The sequence below is a fragment of the Colletotrichum phormii genome (genome assembly GCF_030913505.1).
Source record: "Colletotrichum phormii strain CBS 102054 chromosome Unknown BDP81scaffold_10, whole genome shotgun sequence".
NCBI lineage: Eukaryota > Fungi > Ascomycota > Sordariomycetes > Glomerellales > Glomerellaceae > Colletotrichum > Colletotrichum phormii.
The window spans coordinates 208,057-224,500 of NW_026851452.1; the positions used below are offsets into that span (position 1 = coordinate 208,057).

Here is a 16,444-nt window from a genome sequence, read left to right on the forward strand (position 1 = left end):
CCACACTAGTTGTTTTTTTCCACATGACCTTTGCTGTTGCCACAGCACCCAGAACTAACGGGTGCTCCTACTTGTTGCGTCAGTGGGCTCCCGCCCGTGTCTTTCATCCATCCCGTCCACAGTCCAACGTTATCAACATCTGTCCACTGGGTGCATCCTTTGCACAACTTGCACCTTACACCCACATCGCTCAGATCTTAGTGCACCTGCCACGGCCGCAGAAAGCAAGGCCCAAATCCTCTGTGCGACTTCATTTTGTATGCGCCAGTCAGTCATTCCTTGCCTGCTCTGTCCCTCAAGGTTTCATACTGCAGGACTTCAAAGGCTGCCTTGTGAGCTTCCTTTGACGTCTTGTCGCAAAGTGTCCGAGCACTGATACCGTCATTCAGCACAAGCCTTTCTTTGATTGCAACTTCTGAGTTTCTTTGCTTATACTCTCTGCTTTCTCGTTTGCAAACAACCAATTTCCGACAGCAACTCCAACTGCTTCAACATGGATGACAACGAATACCTTCAGCCTGGGTTTGACCCAAAATCGCTGACAGTGCCTCGGCTGCGGTCCATCCTCGTCGCACACGATATCCATTACCCCGCCACAGCGAAGAAGCCTCAGCTCATTCAGCTCTTCGAAGATCAGGTTGTCCCTCAAGCCAAGAGGATCCTGGCGAAGCAAGCCAAGGCGAAGAGATCAAGTTATGGTATCGTCGACGCTGGAAGCTCCCAGGACACCGATGACTTCGACGACGACTACGACCTTGCCCCTCCCCCGCCGAGGGTGACGAGATCGAGATCGCCGCGCAAGGCATCCACTCGGATCAGGAGCGAGGAATATGAGCAAGAAGCGCCGGCTCCAGTCAGCCCGACGAAGCGGAAGGTGCGAGCTGCTAGCCGACAATTGCCAGAGCCAGAACCTGAACCCTACGTCGAGCCTTACACCGAGCCGCAGCCGCCCAAGTCGGTTCGCAAGCGAGCTGTTACCCCCAAGATTCCGAAGATCAAGCAGGAAGAGTCTGAGGAGGAGTTCTTCAACCGCAGAGAGTCGCAGTACTTCTCTACAGAGAACCCTTTCCAGAGCGGAAGCCCAGCAACGCAGCTCATCACCAGCCCCAACGGACGAAGAAAGACCACTGGCTTGGATTTTGCAAAGAGCAAACAAGAGAGTAGCCCTCGCCGACGAACGGACGGCCACTACGCTGAGGATCGGCCGAAATCGTCAAGAAAGTCGCATGCTTTTGAGGTTCCTGTCAGCGATCTTCTTCGCGAGGAAACACCTCAACCACAAGACTTCGAGGTTGAGGCTGGGGAGGAGTTCACTCCCGATGCACAGTTCGAGATGGAACAAGAAATGGCTGCCGGTAGTGGAAGAGCGCTGGCCCCGCGGCCTACTTCGCCTCCACGCCCGAGACGCAGCCTTTCCAAACCTCTTTGGGCCCTTGCTATCTCTCTGTTCGGAGCGTACGGCGCTTGGTACCGACAGGAGAAGGTTGCAGTTGGGTACTGTGGACTCGGTCAACCTGCAACGCAAATCATCCCTCCTGAGGTCGCAGTTCCTGACTGGGCAGTGCAACTTGCTGAACCTCAGTGCGAGCCCTGCCCGCAGCACGCTTACTGCTACGAGGATTTCACTGTTCGCTGCGAGCCCGACTTCATTCTGAAGCCTCACCCTCTGGCTTTGGGCGGGTTGGTTCCCCTGCCACCCACATGTGAGCCGGATGGAGAAAAGGTCAGAAGAGTGAAGGCCGTAGCCGACAAGGCGGTTGAAGAACTACGGGAGCACCGAGCGCAATTCGAATGCGGAGATTCTACTGTAGATGCCGGCCAGGCGCCAGCTTCCCCATCCATCACAGAGGATGAGCTGAAGGCCGCGATTAGTGCAAAGCGGAGCAAGAAGATGAATAAGCAGGAGTTCGACGACCTTTGGGTCGCCGCGATTGGTGAAGTCAAGGGCCGAGAGGAAGTCGAAGTGGCACCGTAAGTTCTATGCTTCCCTCTTCTGCCATGATCCTTTCCAGTATCTCGTCCCCCTCTTATATCAATATCGTCAAATCACCATTCTGACCAGTGTACTAACCAGATCGGATGTGCCCGAAGTAGAAAGGCCAATTCCACCTCAATTTCAGACGCCTACCTTTCGTCAACCTCTCTCGCTCGGCTACCGATCGGCTGCACCCTCAAGCGCTCCGTCAGACTCGGCTTGGCAAGACATCGACTCTCTATTGGATCTGTGATTCTCTTGATCTCGGTCTACTTTTACGTCCGACGCAAGTACAGATCTCACAAGGCCACCGCGGCGCAGGTTCCGGCGCTGGTCGACCTTGTGTTGTCGAGATTGGCTACCCAAAAGGAACTTGGCGAGGAAGACATTGATGACCCATGGCTCTTCCTGCCCAACCTCCGCGATGACGTGCTCCGGTCAGTGCATTCACTCGGCGAGCGAGATCGCATCTGGATCAAGGTCAAGGCGGTCGTTGAGCAGAACAGCAATGTTCGAACCAGTCAAAGAGAGGGAAGAAGCGGCGAAGTTGGCCGCGCTTGGGAGTGGATTGGACCGATTGCGGGAGACAGTGCCAGACGACGCAAGAGCGGACGTATTTCCTATGGAGCGGATGTCAAGACAGAAGATACCCCGGGGACGTCAGAGGAGAAGGCTACCGCTCATTCAAATTGGGATGAGCCGCGACCTATCTATTGAGTTGTGTGTATGTGTCGATGGAGATCCAACTGTCAATCAGTCATCATACCTCAGTTAGGTACCATCACACGTAATATTTTCTTTGTAAGAACAGATTTGACGCAGTGAGGAGGCTCTGGTGGCTTTTCTCTCAATACCTTGGTCATGAGCTGGGACGGAAAGGCGTTTGGGAATGCTGTACAGCGTACGGATATGAGGGACAGGATCACGGTTTCGTAGAATGACACAGTGACGGTTACCATACCCCGAGATTGAACATATTTCTTACCTCTTCATCATGCTTTGATGCGTTGGTTTCCTCAGTGACTTTTGCTCGTTGGTTGAGTTCAATGTTTGGTCAATTGACGAGGGACAGCCATCGTGGTTTACGTCGTTGCTATGCTCGGGCGGAGAATGTCGGAGCGATCGGATTTGCGAGCGGAGGTGGGTGGTGCAGCCACCACAACAATGGTTAAAGACACCTGCGAAAAAGCCTTGGCGTTCACCATGCCATCTTAAATAGCTCAATAAAGTACCAAATTTAGATAAACCGATATTGTTGAAGATCGTGAATCAATTGTCGAGTAGAATAAGCTTTTTTCCTAATTAAACACTTACGCGACACATTGGGCGGTGGTCCAGTTTCGTTTTCTTCTCTCAAGTTCTTTGAATTTGGCTAATGCACAGGGTGTTTATTGACACGCAAGGGGAACAGGACCCCTTGGACAAAGGAAAGCTTCTCGCTCAGACTCTAGTAAGGGTTGGGGGAATCTATTGGGCCTTGGAGGAGACGATCTCTGTTATGAGGGAATGAATGTTAGCAAAAGGTCAATGGATGGATGGGTTGATGATTTCGGTGGAGAACCCGGGGGGTTGAATGAAGGGCCATCCGATGACGGAGGTATTTGGGGAGGAAAAAAAGTGAACACGTACTCTCGACATCAGCAATGCTCTGCTGGAGGATCTGCTGGAGGACCTTGGGGTTCTCGAGCTCCTTGGTGACCTTGGCGATGATGCTCTCGGCGAGCTCCTTCTGCTGGCGAGCCTTGACCTGGCCCTCGTAGCGGACCCAGGAGTCGAGGACGGTCTTGGCCTCGGCGGCCAGGGCGGTCTTCTGCTGCTGCTCGTAGACCTTGGCCTCGAGCTCGGCAGTCTCCTATTGTTTGAATATGTCAGCTGCTGTTCTTTGGTAACTTTATTGATGATGCTCTCCGGCTGTGCCAACTCTTTCCGTCCGACCGAGGCTCGTTCCGAAATAGCCTCCTCTTTCCATCGATTACATCATAGGAGCCGTACCTTGGAAACGGCGAAGAGGGACTTGGTGATGTCAACGACGCCGGACATCTGCTGGACGTCCTCGATGCGTCCCTTGACGGCCTGGGTGTGGTCGGCACGGGCGGAGTTGAGGATGCCCTTGATCTTGTCGGCCTGGCCCTGGGCCCACTCGCTGTACATCGGGCCTCCGTACTTGATCAGACCGCCCCAGACGGCGAGCAGGCAGAAGGCGACGACGGTCTCCTCGTTGACGACATAGTACTCGTTGCTGATGGCGTAGACGCTGAGGGCGGCGGACGAGGAGAGGATGGCGGTCTTGGAGAGGAGCGAGTTGCCGGGGAGGGCGTCGACGATGGACAGGGCCTTCTTCTTGGGGTCCTCGGCGGGGACGTTGGAGGCGTTGCGGGCGCCGGCGATCGAGGCCGAGATGGCGGGCAGAGTGCGGCGGGCCAGGGTCGGCCTGAGGAGGTTCGCGCCTGTTCGAGAAGGGAGGGGACAAGCCTGCGCGTTAGCCACCACGTTTACGTTTGTCGAGCAAGCCAATTGACACGCCGAAGCTTTGAGGGATGTGTCTGGACGTACCGACAGCGCTTCGAGCCAAGCGAGACGCCATTGTGTGATGATTGGGGGGGTTGCGGGTATTATGGGTTTGAGGTCATTCGGAGCTGCTCGAGGTGAGGTTAGATTTTGTCTACGGGTACCGCTTACTCCCGAGACGGCTATGACTTAGTCACGTGATGTGGCGGATGCAGTGGCTGCGGGAATTTGGGAGGGAGACTGGGACAGGACGACCGACCGGCGCTTGGGCTTCCAAGTCCGCGTCCATTCAAGTTGAAGTGGAACCCGGCGCCTGCAAGTACATTGGTACCTCGATGAAAATTCCCATCTCATCGGGGACCCGCTGTAAATTTGAACTCGATTTTCACGAAGACTGATATCAACATCCAAAACTTAGTACATAAGAAGTTAACGCCAAAGAAAAAGAAGGAAAAAAATGACTGCCAAAGTTTCGGGCGACGGCCTGAAGAGGAAACGAATTCCCACGAAGGAGAAGTCAAAGAAGCGCGCCAAATCGGAATCCGAGTCCGAGTCTGAAGCAGAGAGCGATGAGAGCAACGACCCTCAGGCTGAGATCCTGCTGCTCGAAAATGAAATTTTGGAATCCAAGAAGCACTACAACAACATTACAAAACTCATCCAAATCGCCGGAACGCAGGAAGATGAGCCCGAGGCTGCGACCCTAGCCTGCGTGGCCCTGTGCAGAGTTTTTGTGAGATTGCTCTCGGCGGGAGCACTCGTCTTCAGGCCAGGACAGGCTGAGAAGGAGAAGGTGGTCGTGCAATGGTTGAGGGAGCGGTATCTTGAGTACAAGGGCGTGCTCGCTTCGCTTCTCGAGGAAGAAGAATTGGCGTCGACTGCGTTGACGCTGGCTATGAGGTCTCTCAAGGCCGAGGCTCAGCACTTTACCGAGAAGGAGGAGTACACGTTCCCTCACGTCTTTATCGAGCAGATTGTGAGGGGCCTGTTGGCATCAGACAGTGATGATGTTCGTGTCGAGTTTGTCGAGAAATACTTGACAGAATACGACGACATTCGCTTCTTCACATTAAAGGCCGTCAAGTATGTGTATCAGAGCACTCAAGACTTTTGGGATCACGGAACTAACGACTCACAGATCTCTGGCCGAGAACCCCGGGTCTCTGCCCAAAGAGGTGTTTGATGACGCTTTCGAGCTGCTCTCAAACATTGGGGACGTGCCGAAGGAACTAGGAAACTTCTACGCCGAAAACCCCAAGAAGAAGTCTCATAACGTCAACTCTGTGCACCAGCACAAGAAGCAGGGTCAAGACGCCTGGCTTGCGGTGTTGAGGTTGGCATCGACGAGGGAGCAGCGGAAGCAGATTCTGGACGCAATGTCCAAGGAGATCGCCCCGTGGTTCATCCGCCCAGAGTTGCTCGCCGACTTCCTGACGGATTCCTACGACGCGGGTGGCTCCATCTCGCTGCTCGCGCTCTCTGGTGTCTTTTACCTCATCCAGGAACGCAATCTCGACTACCCGTCATTCTACACCAAGCTCTACTCACTCCTGGACCGGGACATCCTGCACTCCAAGTACCGCTCAAGATTCTTCCGGCTGATGGATACCTTCCTCTGCTCGACACATTTACCCGCGGTGCTGGTGGCGAGCTTCATCAAGAGGCTCGCTCGGCTCAGTCTCAACGCTCCCCCGAGCGCCGTCGTCTTCATCGTGCCCTGGATGTACAACATTCTCAAGAGGCATCCTCTGTGCACGTTCATGATCCACAGGGAGACGAGAGATCCGCAGATCAAGGCGCTCATGGAGACCGAAGGCTTGGATGACCCGTTCCTAGCAGACGAGGCCGATCCCATGGAGACGCACGCCATTGATAGCTGTCTGTGGGAGATTGTGCAGCTGCAGTCGCACTACCACCCCAACGTGGCGACGATTGCCAAGATCATGTCGGAGCAGTTTACCAAGCAGTCCTACAACATTGAGGACTTCCTCGACCACTCATACAGCAGTGTAAGTTGCCCCAGAGAACCCAGATAGACCATCAGAGGAACCGTCAGCTAACAATCGGTGTGAAGTTGCTCGAGGCCGAAATGGGCAAGCAGGTCAAAAAGCCGCCCGTGATTGAAGTCCAGATCCCCAAGAAGGTGTTCCTTCCAAATGAGCCGGAGTCCGGGGTCCAAGATAACCTCGTGGCGAAGCTGTGGAGCTTCCAGTAGACTTCACTAGTATGGGATGAGCATGAGTTGGTAGGAGAGATGCTACCAAGGCTGACGAACAGCGTTTCCCTTGTACAAAGACAGATTGGCATTCTTGATATCCGGGCGCGGCATGGAGGCATGGATGGTTCTTGAAAAGTTTAGACATTACGGATAGGCACTTTTACCACTATCAAAACAAGGCGCTTATTGGGCAAAGCAGTTCAACATTGTGTAAGTGCCTGTGATGTGAGGCGTTTCTACTACTTCTGAATTATGTAAAGAGTCCGCTTGCGACTAGCTGAGTCAGATGCGCGGTGATGTTTGGGCAATTCGATGAAGGCAAGCAAGCCTCTAGCTGCGGTCTATTACCAATATCATGCAGGGAGGCGCGTACTTCGTGAAGCGAAATGCTCCGATGTAGGTAGCAGAACAGTAAGTCATCCGAAGTTTCAAGTAGCAGGTGGAAGCAACATGGATATGCCCATACCTGATTCAGTGTCGACTACTTCTCTCATCTCAATGTCTTGAACAACTTCACAAGCTCGTCTTTGCAAAGTCAAACAAAGTAAGTCATTGACAATTTGATGGGTAGGGGTTACGATTTGAGTTTGCAGAAAGACCATGTCGTGCAGTGAAAGTGCGCATTTGGAGATGTCCGCCTTGCCGAGATTCCGGTCCCCTCCAGCATGAATGTCGATGTGCCGCTTTCCGATAAGGTGGTGTCGACTTTGCCATTAGAGCACGGCAATTATATCTCGATACGATACCTTATTCCCATCTGTCATTGGCCTAGCTCCCGCTGCAGCCCATTCTTTCCCTCCATGTGGCATGCCTTGAAAAGAGTCATTTGATTTCAGACGAAATTTTTTGACTCTCGGGCATAGATAGGTACTCATCCTGTCATGAGGTAGTGTAGTAAGGTACCTTACCTGAGTGAGGTTTCTCCCACTCATTTATTACACCTAGCTCTTGGGGTACGAAAAGACAGACACACACATGTGTCTGGCCCGATACAGCTCGAGGATCAGGTACCATCTTGTGAAGGTAAATGGACCAACCAATGTTGAGAGGAATTCTCGGCGCCCAGGCGTGCAAAGCCAAAAAGTCAAGAGGTCGTGTGCTCAATTGCCGCAACCGATCTACTAGCTCAGCGGTGAGCCGAGCGGTGGTCGAAGCTCTATGAGGTGTTAGTTGAGGTACCTAGACGGCCTGGAGACTTGTGGAGTGTCATGCGTCAGGGAAGGACGTGGGCAGTCGAGAGAACACCTGGAGAACAACGCTGAGTTTCAAAGTCCCGGTCCACTGCGGGGATGGGCAGCGACAGCGGATAGCACTGTCCTCGCTGACTGGATGCCCTGTGTTCAAGTGTTGGCTGATGGCTTGGGGGAGTGAGGTGTACTGTGTAAGGTAAGGACCTGGAGCTCCGATGTCTGCCAGGATGGAATCAGCCCCAGAAAAGAAGAAGAAAAAAAGGTGCCAGACTTTCCAGGCTTTCGGAGGTGGCCGCTGGTTGGCTAAATTTCGGGGCCAACCTGCTCTCGGACCCCGCAGCGACCAATGGCAAGTGACGGAAGCATCAGGGCGGGGTCTCATCAGTGCCCGTGTGCCGTGCGTGGTGCGTATCCATAGGTGCTCAAGTGCTGTGGGCGGATCTCCTCAAAGCGTCTTAGCATTTGAAGGCTCTCTCCCAGGTTGCTGAGTGCTCCACCTTCCACTGACATCACCGAGAGCAACCAACGGAACGGATGCATCGCTCTAAGGTACCGAGTTTTGCTATCTCTCAGGTCTGGACTGTTCCTTAGACTGTTTCTCGCCCTCCCCCAATTCAAATACCCATCGGCACACTTTTCTTCCTCAGACTCAGCCGCCTGATATCTGCGCTGCATCGCCTTCTTGAACAGCTGTACTGTTAATTGCTGTATAGTTCGAATCTCCCGACTTCCCTCTACCATCTCTTATCTCAACGTTCAAACAATACAGTGCATTCGATCCGATATTCGCGCTGCCACCCTTCTCCAACAGAGCTTGACCCACGCCCACGCCCACTCAAAATAGAAAGCAGCTGAAATCTACCCCAGCTCGCCCGCAGTTCGTTTCGTGCTTCACGTCGAAACCGCCCTCCGTCGCCACCAAAACACACCAGGAGTCGTCGGCCCACGCCAAAGGTAGTCTGCCGCCTGCAGTCTGCTCGGCGCCGACCTGCGGCACCCTCTTGGTCTCTCGTAGTCGGCACAAGCGCTGCAAGAGAGACGGTGTGACATATTCTCTCCAACATGTCTGGCAATCCCTTCCAGCCCTTGGCGGCTCATCTACAGACGCCGACGTCCCGGAGACAGTCCAACACTCCCGGCTCGAGCTCGACAGCACCGCCCCCGCCAGCGACACCCTCGAGCCATGCGAACTGGAATGACCAGAACGGACAGCAGCCGCAGCCTCGCCGGCGAAAGAACCATCGCGGCGGTGCGAAGAAGAAGCGCAATCGGCGCAAGTCCTTCGCCGTCCTGGCCGAGGAGTCTCACGACGAAGCTCAGGCCACGGCACCCGAGAGAGACGATTTTTACCGCCAGCGCACGAATCTCAGCAACACCAGCATTGATAGCCAGGAACTCTTGGATCATAGGTGAGTCCGCGTGGTTCTGTTTCCGGGTGACACAACGTCTAACTTACACAATGCAGAGATCATCCACAGCCGCTCCGACCTCGCAGGCCTTCCATCATGAATAATTCGGCCCCCTTCCCCGCGACGACGACGACGACGACGACGACGACACCCCAGACGGGCAGCAGACTGCGCAACGCATACGTGGGAGACAGTGGCGACGATGACGGCTCGTGGGATGAGGGTGCCCCTCTCTTGTCAAGGTCCATTCAGCGCTCTTCCACAGCGCCAATGTTCCCTGGCTACGGTTCGAGCGATCCTCGCCAGCGAGTGAGCCGACGCGGGTCCAGCAGATCCTCGAGGACGAAGCTCGCAACACCGTTCCAAGACAACAACTACAATGTCAACTACCCACCGTCCATGCCTGGGTCGCCCACCTTCCGGCCGTCTGACCCGTTGAATCTGAGCTTTGGAGACGTAATGATCCACGAAGACGAGATTGATATCCGTACCTCGCCGCGTGGAAGTCCAAGAAATAGCATCGGGTCGCACTCCGATGCTCATAATCACTCTTCGCCTGATCTAGCACGGAGGAACACCATTGCCTTGACGGCCGAGGAGGATGTTTGCTTCCCGAGCGGGATTTCGGAAATTGGTGACGAGGAAGGCCACTCCCAGGACCCAGCTGCTAAGCAACGCCCGAGGCGTCGCCGCCGCCGTTGGCCCGACCTTGATATTCTGGAGGAATGGAGCCGCTTTGAAAAGGAGGGACGCAGCGACGAAAGACGCGCCAAGCGGATCACCGAACCTCAGCTTATCAACGGCCGACTACGGCCGATTACCCGGGAGTGGTATCGTGCAGAGGAAGATGCTCCCTATCGTTTCACTTATTTCAACGAGGAGTTCCAGAGCACCATCCACAGTCAGACGATTTCGGAGCTTGTGCAAACCGGTGGCAACTTCCAGGAGTTGTTCATCCCAGACCCGCGTATTCTCTCCGACGATGAGAGCACGGATAGCGAAGACGACGGTGGTCTCCCACCGCTATCCACACACCACTCTCATACCGGACAAAACGGGGAGTCTAGGGCTCCCACGCGGCAGCCATCACTCGCAAATACTCAATCCGAACAAGAGAGAAGAGAGGGCATCAAGTCACCTGACAAGACTTCGGGTGGGAGCTCTCGCGCCGGGTCCATTCATCGTACACCTACCGGTATCAGATCGCCGGTTGTCGGCAACCAGACGACCCAGACGCCAGAGCTGCTCGTCAACGCACCGAGGTATGGTGAAAGACCTGTGTGGTGGCTCGATGTGCTCTCTCCTACGGAAGCGGAGATGAAGGTGTTGTCCAAGGCCTTTGGTATCCATCCGCTTACAGCTGAGGATATCATGGTTCAGGAGGCGCGAGAAAAGGTTGAACTATTCCGCCACTACTACTTTGTCAACTACCGATCCTTTGACCAGGATCAGAACAGCGAAGACTACCTGGAGCCCGTCAACATGTATGTCATCGTCTTCCGCGAGGGTGTTATCAGCTTCCATTTCTCCATGACGCCGCATCCCGCCAACGTCCGCCGGCGTATTCGTCAGCTGAAGGACTACCTTATCGTCAACTCCGATTGGATTTCCTACGCAATCATCGACGACATTACCGATGTGTTTGTGCCGTTGATTCAAAACATCGAGGACGAGGTCGACGACATTGATGATGAAATTTTGAAGCTACATTCCTCTACTGGCAACTCCAAGAGCGATGTTTTTGACGAAAAGGCCAGCAACGCGGGCACGACTGTGGGATCTGAGGGCGATATGCTTCGCCGAGTGGGCGACTGTCGTAAACGCGTGATGAGCTTGTACCGTCTGCTCGGCAACAAGGCAGACGTCATCAAGGGCTTTGCGAAGCGCTGCAACGAACGTTGGGATGTCGCTCCCAAGTCTGATATTGGACTGTACCTGGGCGATATTCAGGATCATATTGTGACCATGACGTCCAATCTCAGTCACTATGAAAAGTAAGTCGTTCCGTATTCTGGACAAGTTGTACTGAGCTAACCAATCCTCTCCTCTTAGGATCCTTGCACGATCTCACGGCAACTATCTGGCTCAAATCAATATTCGCATGAACGAAAGACAAGAGCAAACGGCTGACGTCCTCGGCAAGCTGACTGTGCTCGGTACGATTGTCTTGCCCATGAACATTATCACTGGTCTGTGGGGCATGAACGTCTGGGTTCCCGGCCAGGAGTACGAAGGGGACTTGAAATGGTTCTGGGCGATTACCGCAGGCCTTTTGGCATTCGGCATGGGTTGTTATATGATTGCCAAGCGGGTTTATAACATTGTCTAAGGGAAGGAGATGGGGGAAAAGCGAAATGAGGGAAGTGTCTCTTTTCAGGGAGGAGTTAGGCAGTCCTCACTGGCGTTTGATGGGTTTTTTTTCTTTTCTTGTTGAACTGAAAAAGCATACGTACGGTCCAAATCGTTTGTTGGTTTAGATTGATCGATGCATTCACGGATGGCAAACGGGACAATGTGTAATAATGTACACCGGTCGTTTTGATAATGTCAAATCCTGTTTTTGGTTTCAGAGTTATATCTGGTGACGCGAAATTGAGGGCTTCTTGATTTCAAATAGATGGAAACTCGACTATTGTATGAAGCTAGAGATTGCTAACAACGCGAGGCTGGTGTCTTGGACCTCGGAGTTCTAGGTATTTCTCCCCTAGGGAACAGGTTGTCGGGACATGCGTCATGCCCTAGGGCTATTTGCCAGAATGTTCTTCTACAGCTAGGCTTCTACAGCTGGATGAGCTGCGCATTGCCCCAGCTTGTTGGGATAATCGAGTCAATCCATTTGGTGTTTACATTTTCTCGGCGCAGCCTGCATGAAATAGCAGCAGGGCGCGGGGCGTGGGGAGAAGGAGGGGGATTTGTCTGCAGAAAGTAGCCCGGTCTCCAGAGTGTTTGGAATTTCAATGAAGACTCAGTGAGGAGGGAAAACGCCCGTGATGTCAGTTTCGTCAGCAGATACCCAAGGTACCGTAGGCTACACGCAGCCTGATGGTGAAGTGGAAGAAGTGTGTGCCCGGAGCTGGAAGGGGGTAGTGGTCGAAGGATGACATGGACTGGGGCAAGACCCAATCACCGTGATGCACGATGCAGACAGTCCAGCCAGGGGAAAGCAGGAGCTGCGGCGAATGATGGGAGCACAATTGTGCTCTTTCTCACTGCTCGAGCTGTTAGGTTCGCATGAGCCCGCCTCTTTGGGCATGATATTTAAACACCATGGGTTGATGGGAGATGCTTTTATCTTTTCATCACCATTCATCATCCATCTTGTACTAAAATTGCTTTCCTCGAACAGATCAACGCTATTCTCGACGACAACAAGCGACGGTAACGACGATAACACGCTACACTCCTGACCGTATACGTGGACGCTGTGCCCTAGCATAAGCAATCGTGGATGACCGTTGGATGCCCTGGAAGCTCCTGAACTTGGATTCTGTCTGGACAATCTCAAACGTGGACTATCCTATCCTTTTCGTGGACCATCTCTCTATCGTGGACTGTTTCTGCCGTGGACCCCGTCTACCGTCAATCAAATTTCTTCGGGATCACCAAGTTTTTGACTTGGTTACTTGCGCAATTGTCCCTTTTATGGATAAATTGCCGCGGCCCAAACTTACCATAGATTTGAACCGACGTGGATCACCGTTCCGTGGACGCAATTTCAGCCAGAGTGTTCTGTGTCTCCCGCTGCCCCGCGGCTATCACCAGTCTATGAGGAGACAACTTTACTTGCCCCAGGGTCTTGCCTTATCGTGGACTTCTTCTCGCGGATCGTACAAACCGCATGTCCTCAATCGAAGGCTGTTCAGCTGCCTGGACCTATTCAACGTCGACCCTCGCCGTTATACACTACTCTATACCTAACATTAAGCCAGGACGCAGTAACCTTGGATTCTACTGCAGCAGAAGTTCCAGAAGCCATTCAACAGCCTGGCAATATTGGATCCGTGGCCCTTCGGTCAAAAACACGCAGACATGACGGAGGATTCGACGTGTCCAAGGGGGGAACTTTCGCGCCCATCGCGAGATACGTTACGAACCAAGAATATCACGGAGTTCCAGGATCTCAACTACTCTGTTGGTCGCTTCCAGACCAAAGCACCTCACTTGACCTCCGAGAAGTCATGTACCAGACTGCTATTGCAACGGGGCGCCCTGTCAAGAAATCGCTCTGGTAACCCCGGATTCCGAGCAGAACGCTTTCTTAACTCTGTCAGACATACAGCGGAAGGTCTGCTCTTTACTGCAGTCTTCGACGCCGAAGATTCTCTTGAGTTTGCTCACTACGGGCTGTACTTTTCCCAGAGAGCCTTCTGCCCCGTGGCCATGGATCAACATGATTTTCTTCCAGAGATCAAGTCGTGCAAAAAGCCTGGAATTATGCGCCGTTCCCTGGCCGTCCAGATCCGGAGTCTTGTTTATGTGCCCAGAAAGGCCAGTCAAAAAAACTCACTCATCCCTTTCTTTGGAGTCCCCAAAGAGAACTCAACCGTGGAAAACCTGGTCATCCATCGAGGACGGGATGCCTCTTCATTGATGTCTACTGCTGAGAAGCCAAGCTCATGCTTCGCCGGACCCGAAAAACTCTGCCGAGATACAAGCCTGGCCTCTTCTCAAGTTGGAGATGAGACTGACTTCCAAGGGAGTGCTCTAAGCATGCTAGCGACCGGATACCGATGGCTCCTAGACAAGTCTCTAGGAACTTGCAGAGGCATGGTCTTGTATCTGCAATGGTTTCTCAAGTCTTGATCTCAGCCCTCTGCCTGGTCTTGTCACTGGAAACTTGGCTCGAATATGAAACACAGGTCTTGCCCATCTTCTTCACGACAGGAATCGAGGACAGCCCCCGCCTACAACACATGCCAACATAACCGCGACACCAGTGAAGAAAAGCCCACACAACACCGCAGTGGGAACACAAGCTCGCCACGTCGTCAAAAAAGAGGTGCAAACAGGCATGAACCCAGTGGCCAGGACCAGAGTGATGACGACGAATGCCCAGATGAGTCCAAAAGGAAGAAACCGCGACTTCGAGGTTCGGCCGCCGACAAGAATCACGACGGTCTCAGCTTAGCCTGTCCGTTCTACAAGGTAGACAAACGCAACCACAACCGGTGCGCTTTATTACAGCTGAATAGGATCAGAGATGTGAAGCAGCATTTGTGCCGAAAGCACAGTCAACCTCACTATTGCTCGAGGTGCGGCCGAGAGTTCGAGACGCAAGAGGAGGAGAGGCGCCACACAAGGCAACAGGACTGCACCAAGCGGGCCAACCAACCGCCAGAAGGCATCACCCACGATCAGCAGAGGGATCTCAAGGAGAGGGTGGATCGCAAGCTCGCCGTAGAGCAGCAATGGTTCGCCGTCTGGGACATCGTCTTCCCCGGTAAGCAGCGGCCACGTTCTCCCTATGTCTACAGTCCGACCCGCGAAGTGGCGACGAACATGCGAAGTTACTGGCAGGAGACCACGGCGGAGATGCTGGCCGATCGCGCCAGCCGTGTACCGGGTGTCGACAGTGAAAGAATCATTAGCGGTTTAAATACGTTCATAAAAATCTTCTTCGATCGATTCATCGAGGAACATACCTCCAGTACCGAGGGAGAGCAAGTTTCGGATTCATCCTCGGATGGCAGCCCAGGTAAGCCGTTTCTCAAGAGGTCGGAACCATTCTTCAGACAAGAGACTTACGAGGATCTACAGGGACAGTGATTTCCTCTGGAAGGACGTCGGCTATATCAACACCAGGTAATGGTCAAACACCCTTACTCGAGTCCTTTCGGGACTTGCTTTCTGTCATGGGCGGTACCGGCAACCAAAATTTCATGCTAGATGGCGATTCAATGTTCACCGACTATCAGTCCCTGGGCGTTGCAGACCAGCAGTGGGAGATCACGCCAAGTGATGATGCTTATGAGTGGGATGAGTTTCCCACAACTGGCCCGTACTTTCATGGAGACCCTCTTACTTGAGGCACAGCTTTAGGTGTGTATTTGTTAAAGGTGACGCGGAAACCTACAGGAAACCACGATAACTGAACGCCTTCAGAACCTCCTATTTCGACAGTAATTCCACAGCAAGACCGCGTGAATACGTGACAAAGAGTCCACGAGTCAGACGGGGTCGGTCATGGAATACAGGACATGATGATCTTGAACCAGGAGAGGTGCTATGGGTTCCCTATTGTTCTAAGGATTTTGATATTTCTTCCCCGGTTCCTTCCAGAGGGGGTGGCAGTCGTGTGTGGTCCCTCCGTTTGAGTGTGTCTGAGCAATATATCAACTGGCTTTTATCTGCAACATGGTAGATTTTCTTTCCGTTTGACTGCTTCTGGGGATGAAGTGGAATAGGACTGAGCAGAAGTTGCACGATATAATATACAAAATTCAACGATGGGGTGATGGTATCATGTCATAAAAATGGCACCTTTCATATTACTAGATTATACGTAACATGATACTTGAATATCGTGCCAACAACATGGCGGAATGATGCCTCCTAACATGATGTGAAGTTCAGTTGCCGGTATAGTGTGATAGAGTGGGATCTTTGCCTAGACTCGATCAAGCAAAGGGTTCAAGACTCAAGCTACCTATCTCAACCATAGAGTGTTCATGCCTTGACTTGAGTGCGAGGCAGGCCTTCTATCAATTGTCGCAGACTCGGCAAGTCACAGATAGAAAACACAACGGATGGCAATTAACTTTCACCTAGCTGGCTTACGCCTTTTCAACCTAAGGCTCTTGACCAGAGAGAGACAGACGGCATCGCTTCAACTATTATAGGTATGGACAAACTTACTTCGTTCCTGCCCTTGGATTTTGAACAAGACAAGTCAAAGAACTTCATCGTCCCAAGTTCCTCTACCTCGGCCGGTAGTCATCAGGCGAAAGAGAGTCTGTTAAACACTGCACTGTCATAGTAATGGCACATATCCAGCAAGGAAGCTGCTCTACTCTTCATCATTCAAAAGGGCAGCATGCGGGCATTGGCAGCAGCTCAGTTAAACTCAGTTGCTGACTCCCAGAGTTGCCTCGGCTCCCATACCAGACCTCAAATGAGACGTTCACGAAAGAGAGAATTCGTGTAA

At 52.9% G+C, this 16,444-nt stretch overlaps 5 protein-coding genes across 5 annotated transcripts; 4 read left to right on the forward strand and 1 right to left on the reverse strand.

Moving 5' to 3' along the window:
* Nucleotides 1-493: 493 nt before the first annotated feature.
* On the forward strand, nt 494-2,692 carry BDP81DRAFT_394160 (Man1-Src1p-C-terminal domain-containing protein; the record flags this gene model as incomplete). Its single annotated transcript, XM_060587914.1, has 2 exons — nt 494-1,971; nt 2,095-2,692. 2 exons carry the CDS (start codon nt 494-496, stop codon nt 2,690-2,692), a joined length of 2,076 nt encoding a protein of 691 aa, XP_060445076.1.
* Nucleotides 2,693-3,227: 535 nt separating this feature from the next.
* Nucleotides 3,228-4,611, reverse strand: BDP81DRAFT_427658 (ATP synthase subunit 4). The gene is made up of 4 exons (XM_060590366.1): nt 4,529-4,611; nt 3,968-4,422; nt 3,605-3,827; nt 3,228-3,468 (listed from the first exon to the last, which is right to left on the reverse strand). Exons 1-4 carry the CDS (start codon nt 4,557-4,559, stop codon nt 3,443-3,445), a joined length of 735 nt encoding a protein of 244 aa, XP_060445077.1. The 5' UTR covers nt 4,560-4,611; the 3' UTR covers nt 3,228-3,442.
* A 278-nt stretch (nt 4,612-4,889) lies between these two features.
* BDP81DRAFT_348575 (CBF/Mak21 family protein) lies at nt 4,890-6,931 on the forward strand. Its single transcript, XM_060586169.1, has 3 exons — nt 4,890-5,566; nt 5,622-6,492; nt 6,558-6,931. Exons 1-3 carry the CDS (start codon nt 4,941-4,943, stop codon nt 6,696-6,698), a joined length of 1,638 nt encoding a protein of 545 aa, XP_060445078.1. The 5' UTR covers nt 4,890-4,940; the 3' UTR covers nt 6,699-6,931.
* Nucleotides 6,932-8,953: 2,022 nt separating this feature from the next.
* BDP81DRAFT_449504 (cora-like Mg2+ transporter) lies at nt 8,954-11,629 on the forward strand (the record flags this gene model as incomplete). The annotated part of the gene is made up of 3 exons (XM_060592418.1): nt 8,954-9,300; nt 9,357-11,294; nt 11,353-11,629. The coding sequence occupies 3 exons, from the start codon at nt 8,954-8,956 to the stop codon at nt 11,627-11,629; spliced, it is 2,562 nt and encodes an 853-aa protein (XP_060445079.1).
* Nucleotides 11,630-14,067: 2,438 nt separating this feature from the next.
* BDP81DRAFT_471540 (uncharacterized protein) lies at nt 14,068-15,418 on the forward strand. Its single transcript, XM_060594589.1, has 2 exons — nt 14,068-14,995; nt 15,058-15,418. Exons 1-2 carry the CDS (start codon nt 14,149-14,151, stop codon nt 15,324-15,326), a joined length of 1,116 nt encoding a protein of 371 aa, XP_060445080.1. The 5' UTR covers nt 14,068-14,148; the 3' UTR covers nt 15,327-15,418.
* The last annotated feature ends 1,026 nt before the right edge of the window (nt 15,419-16,444 follow it).

What these genes read in the sequence shown, in the direction of transcription:
- BDP81DRAFT_427658 (XM_060590366.1), bottom strand. Translation starts at nt 4,559, where the DNA reads ATGGCGTCTCGCTTGGCTCGAAGCGCTGTCG. An exon ending in CCCTCTTCGCCGTTTCCAAG is followed by an intron (nt 3,828 to 3,967) that starts GTACGGCTCCTA and finishes TTCAAACAATAG; the next exon opens with GAGACTGCCGAGCTCGAGGC. An exon ending in GAGCATTGCTGATGTCGAGA is followed by an intron (nt 3,469 to 3,604) that starts GTACGTGTTCAC and finishes CCCTCATAACAG; the next exon opens with AGATCGTCTCCTCCAAGGCC.
- BDP81DRAFT_348575 (XM_060586169.1), top strand. Translation starts at nt 4,941, where the DNA reads ATGACTGCCAAAGTTTCGGGCGACGGCCTGAAGAGGAAACGAATTCCC. An exon ending in TTCACATTAAAGGCCGTCAA is followed by an intron (nt 5,567 to 5,621) that starts GTATGTGTATCA and finishes AACGACTCACAG; the next exon opens with ATCTCTGGCCGAGAACCCCG. An exon ending in TCGACCACTCATACAGCAGT is followed by an intron (nt 6,493 to 6,557) that starts GTAAGTTGCCCC and finishes ATCGGTGTGAAG; the next exon opens with TTGCTCGAGGCCGAAATGGG.
- BDP81DRAFT_471540 (XM_060594589.1), top strand. Translation starts at nt 14,149, where the DNA reads ATGAAACACAGGTCTTGCCCATCTTCTTCACGACAGGAATCGAGGACA. An exon ending in ATCCTCGGATGGCAGCCCAG is followed by an intron (nt 14,996 to 15,057) that starts GTAAGCCGTTTC and finishes GAGGATCTACAG; the next exon opens with GGACAGTGATTTCCTCTGGA.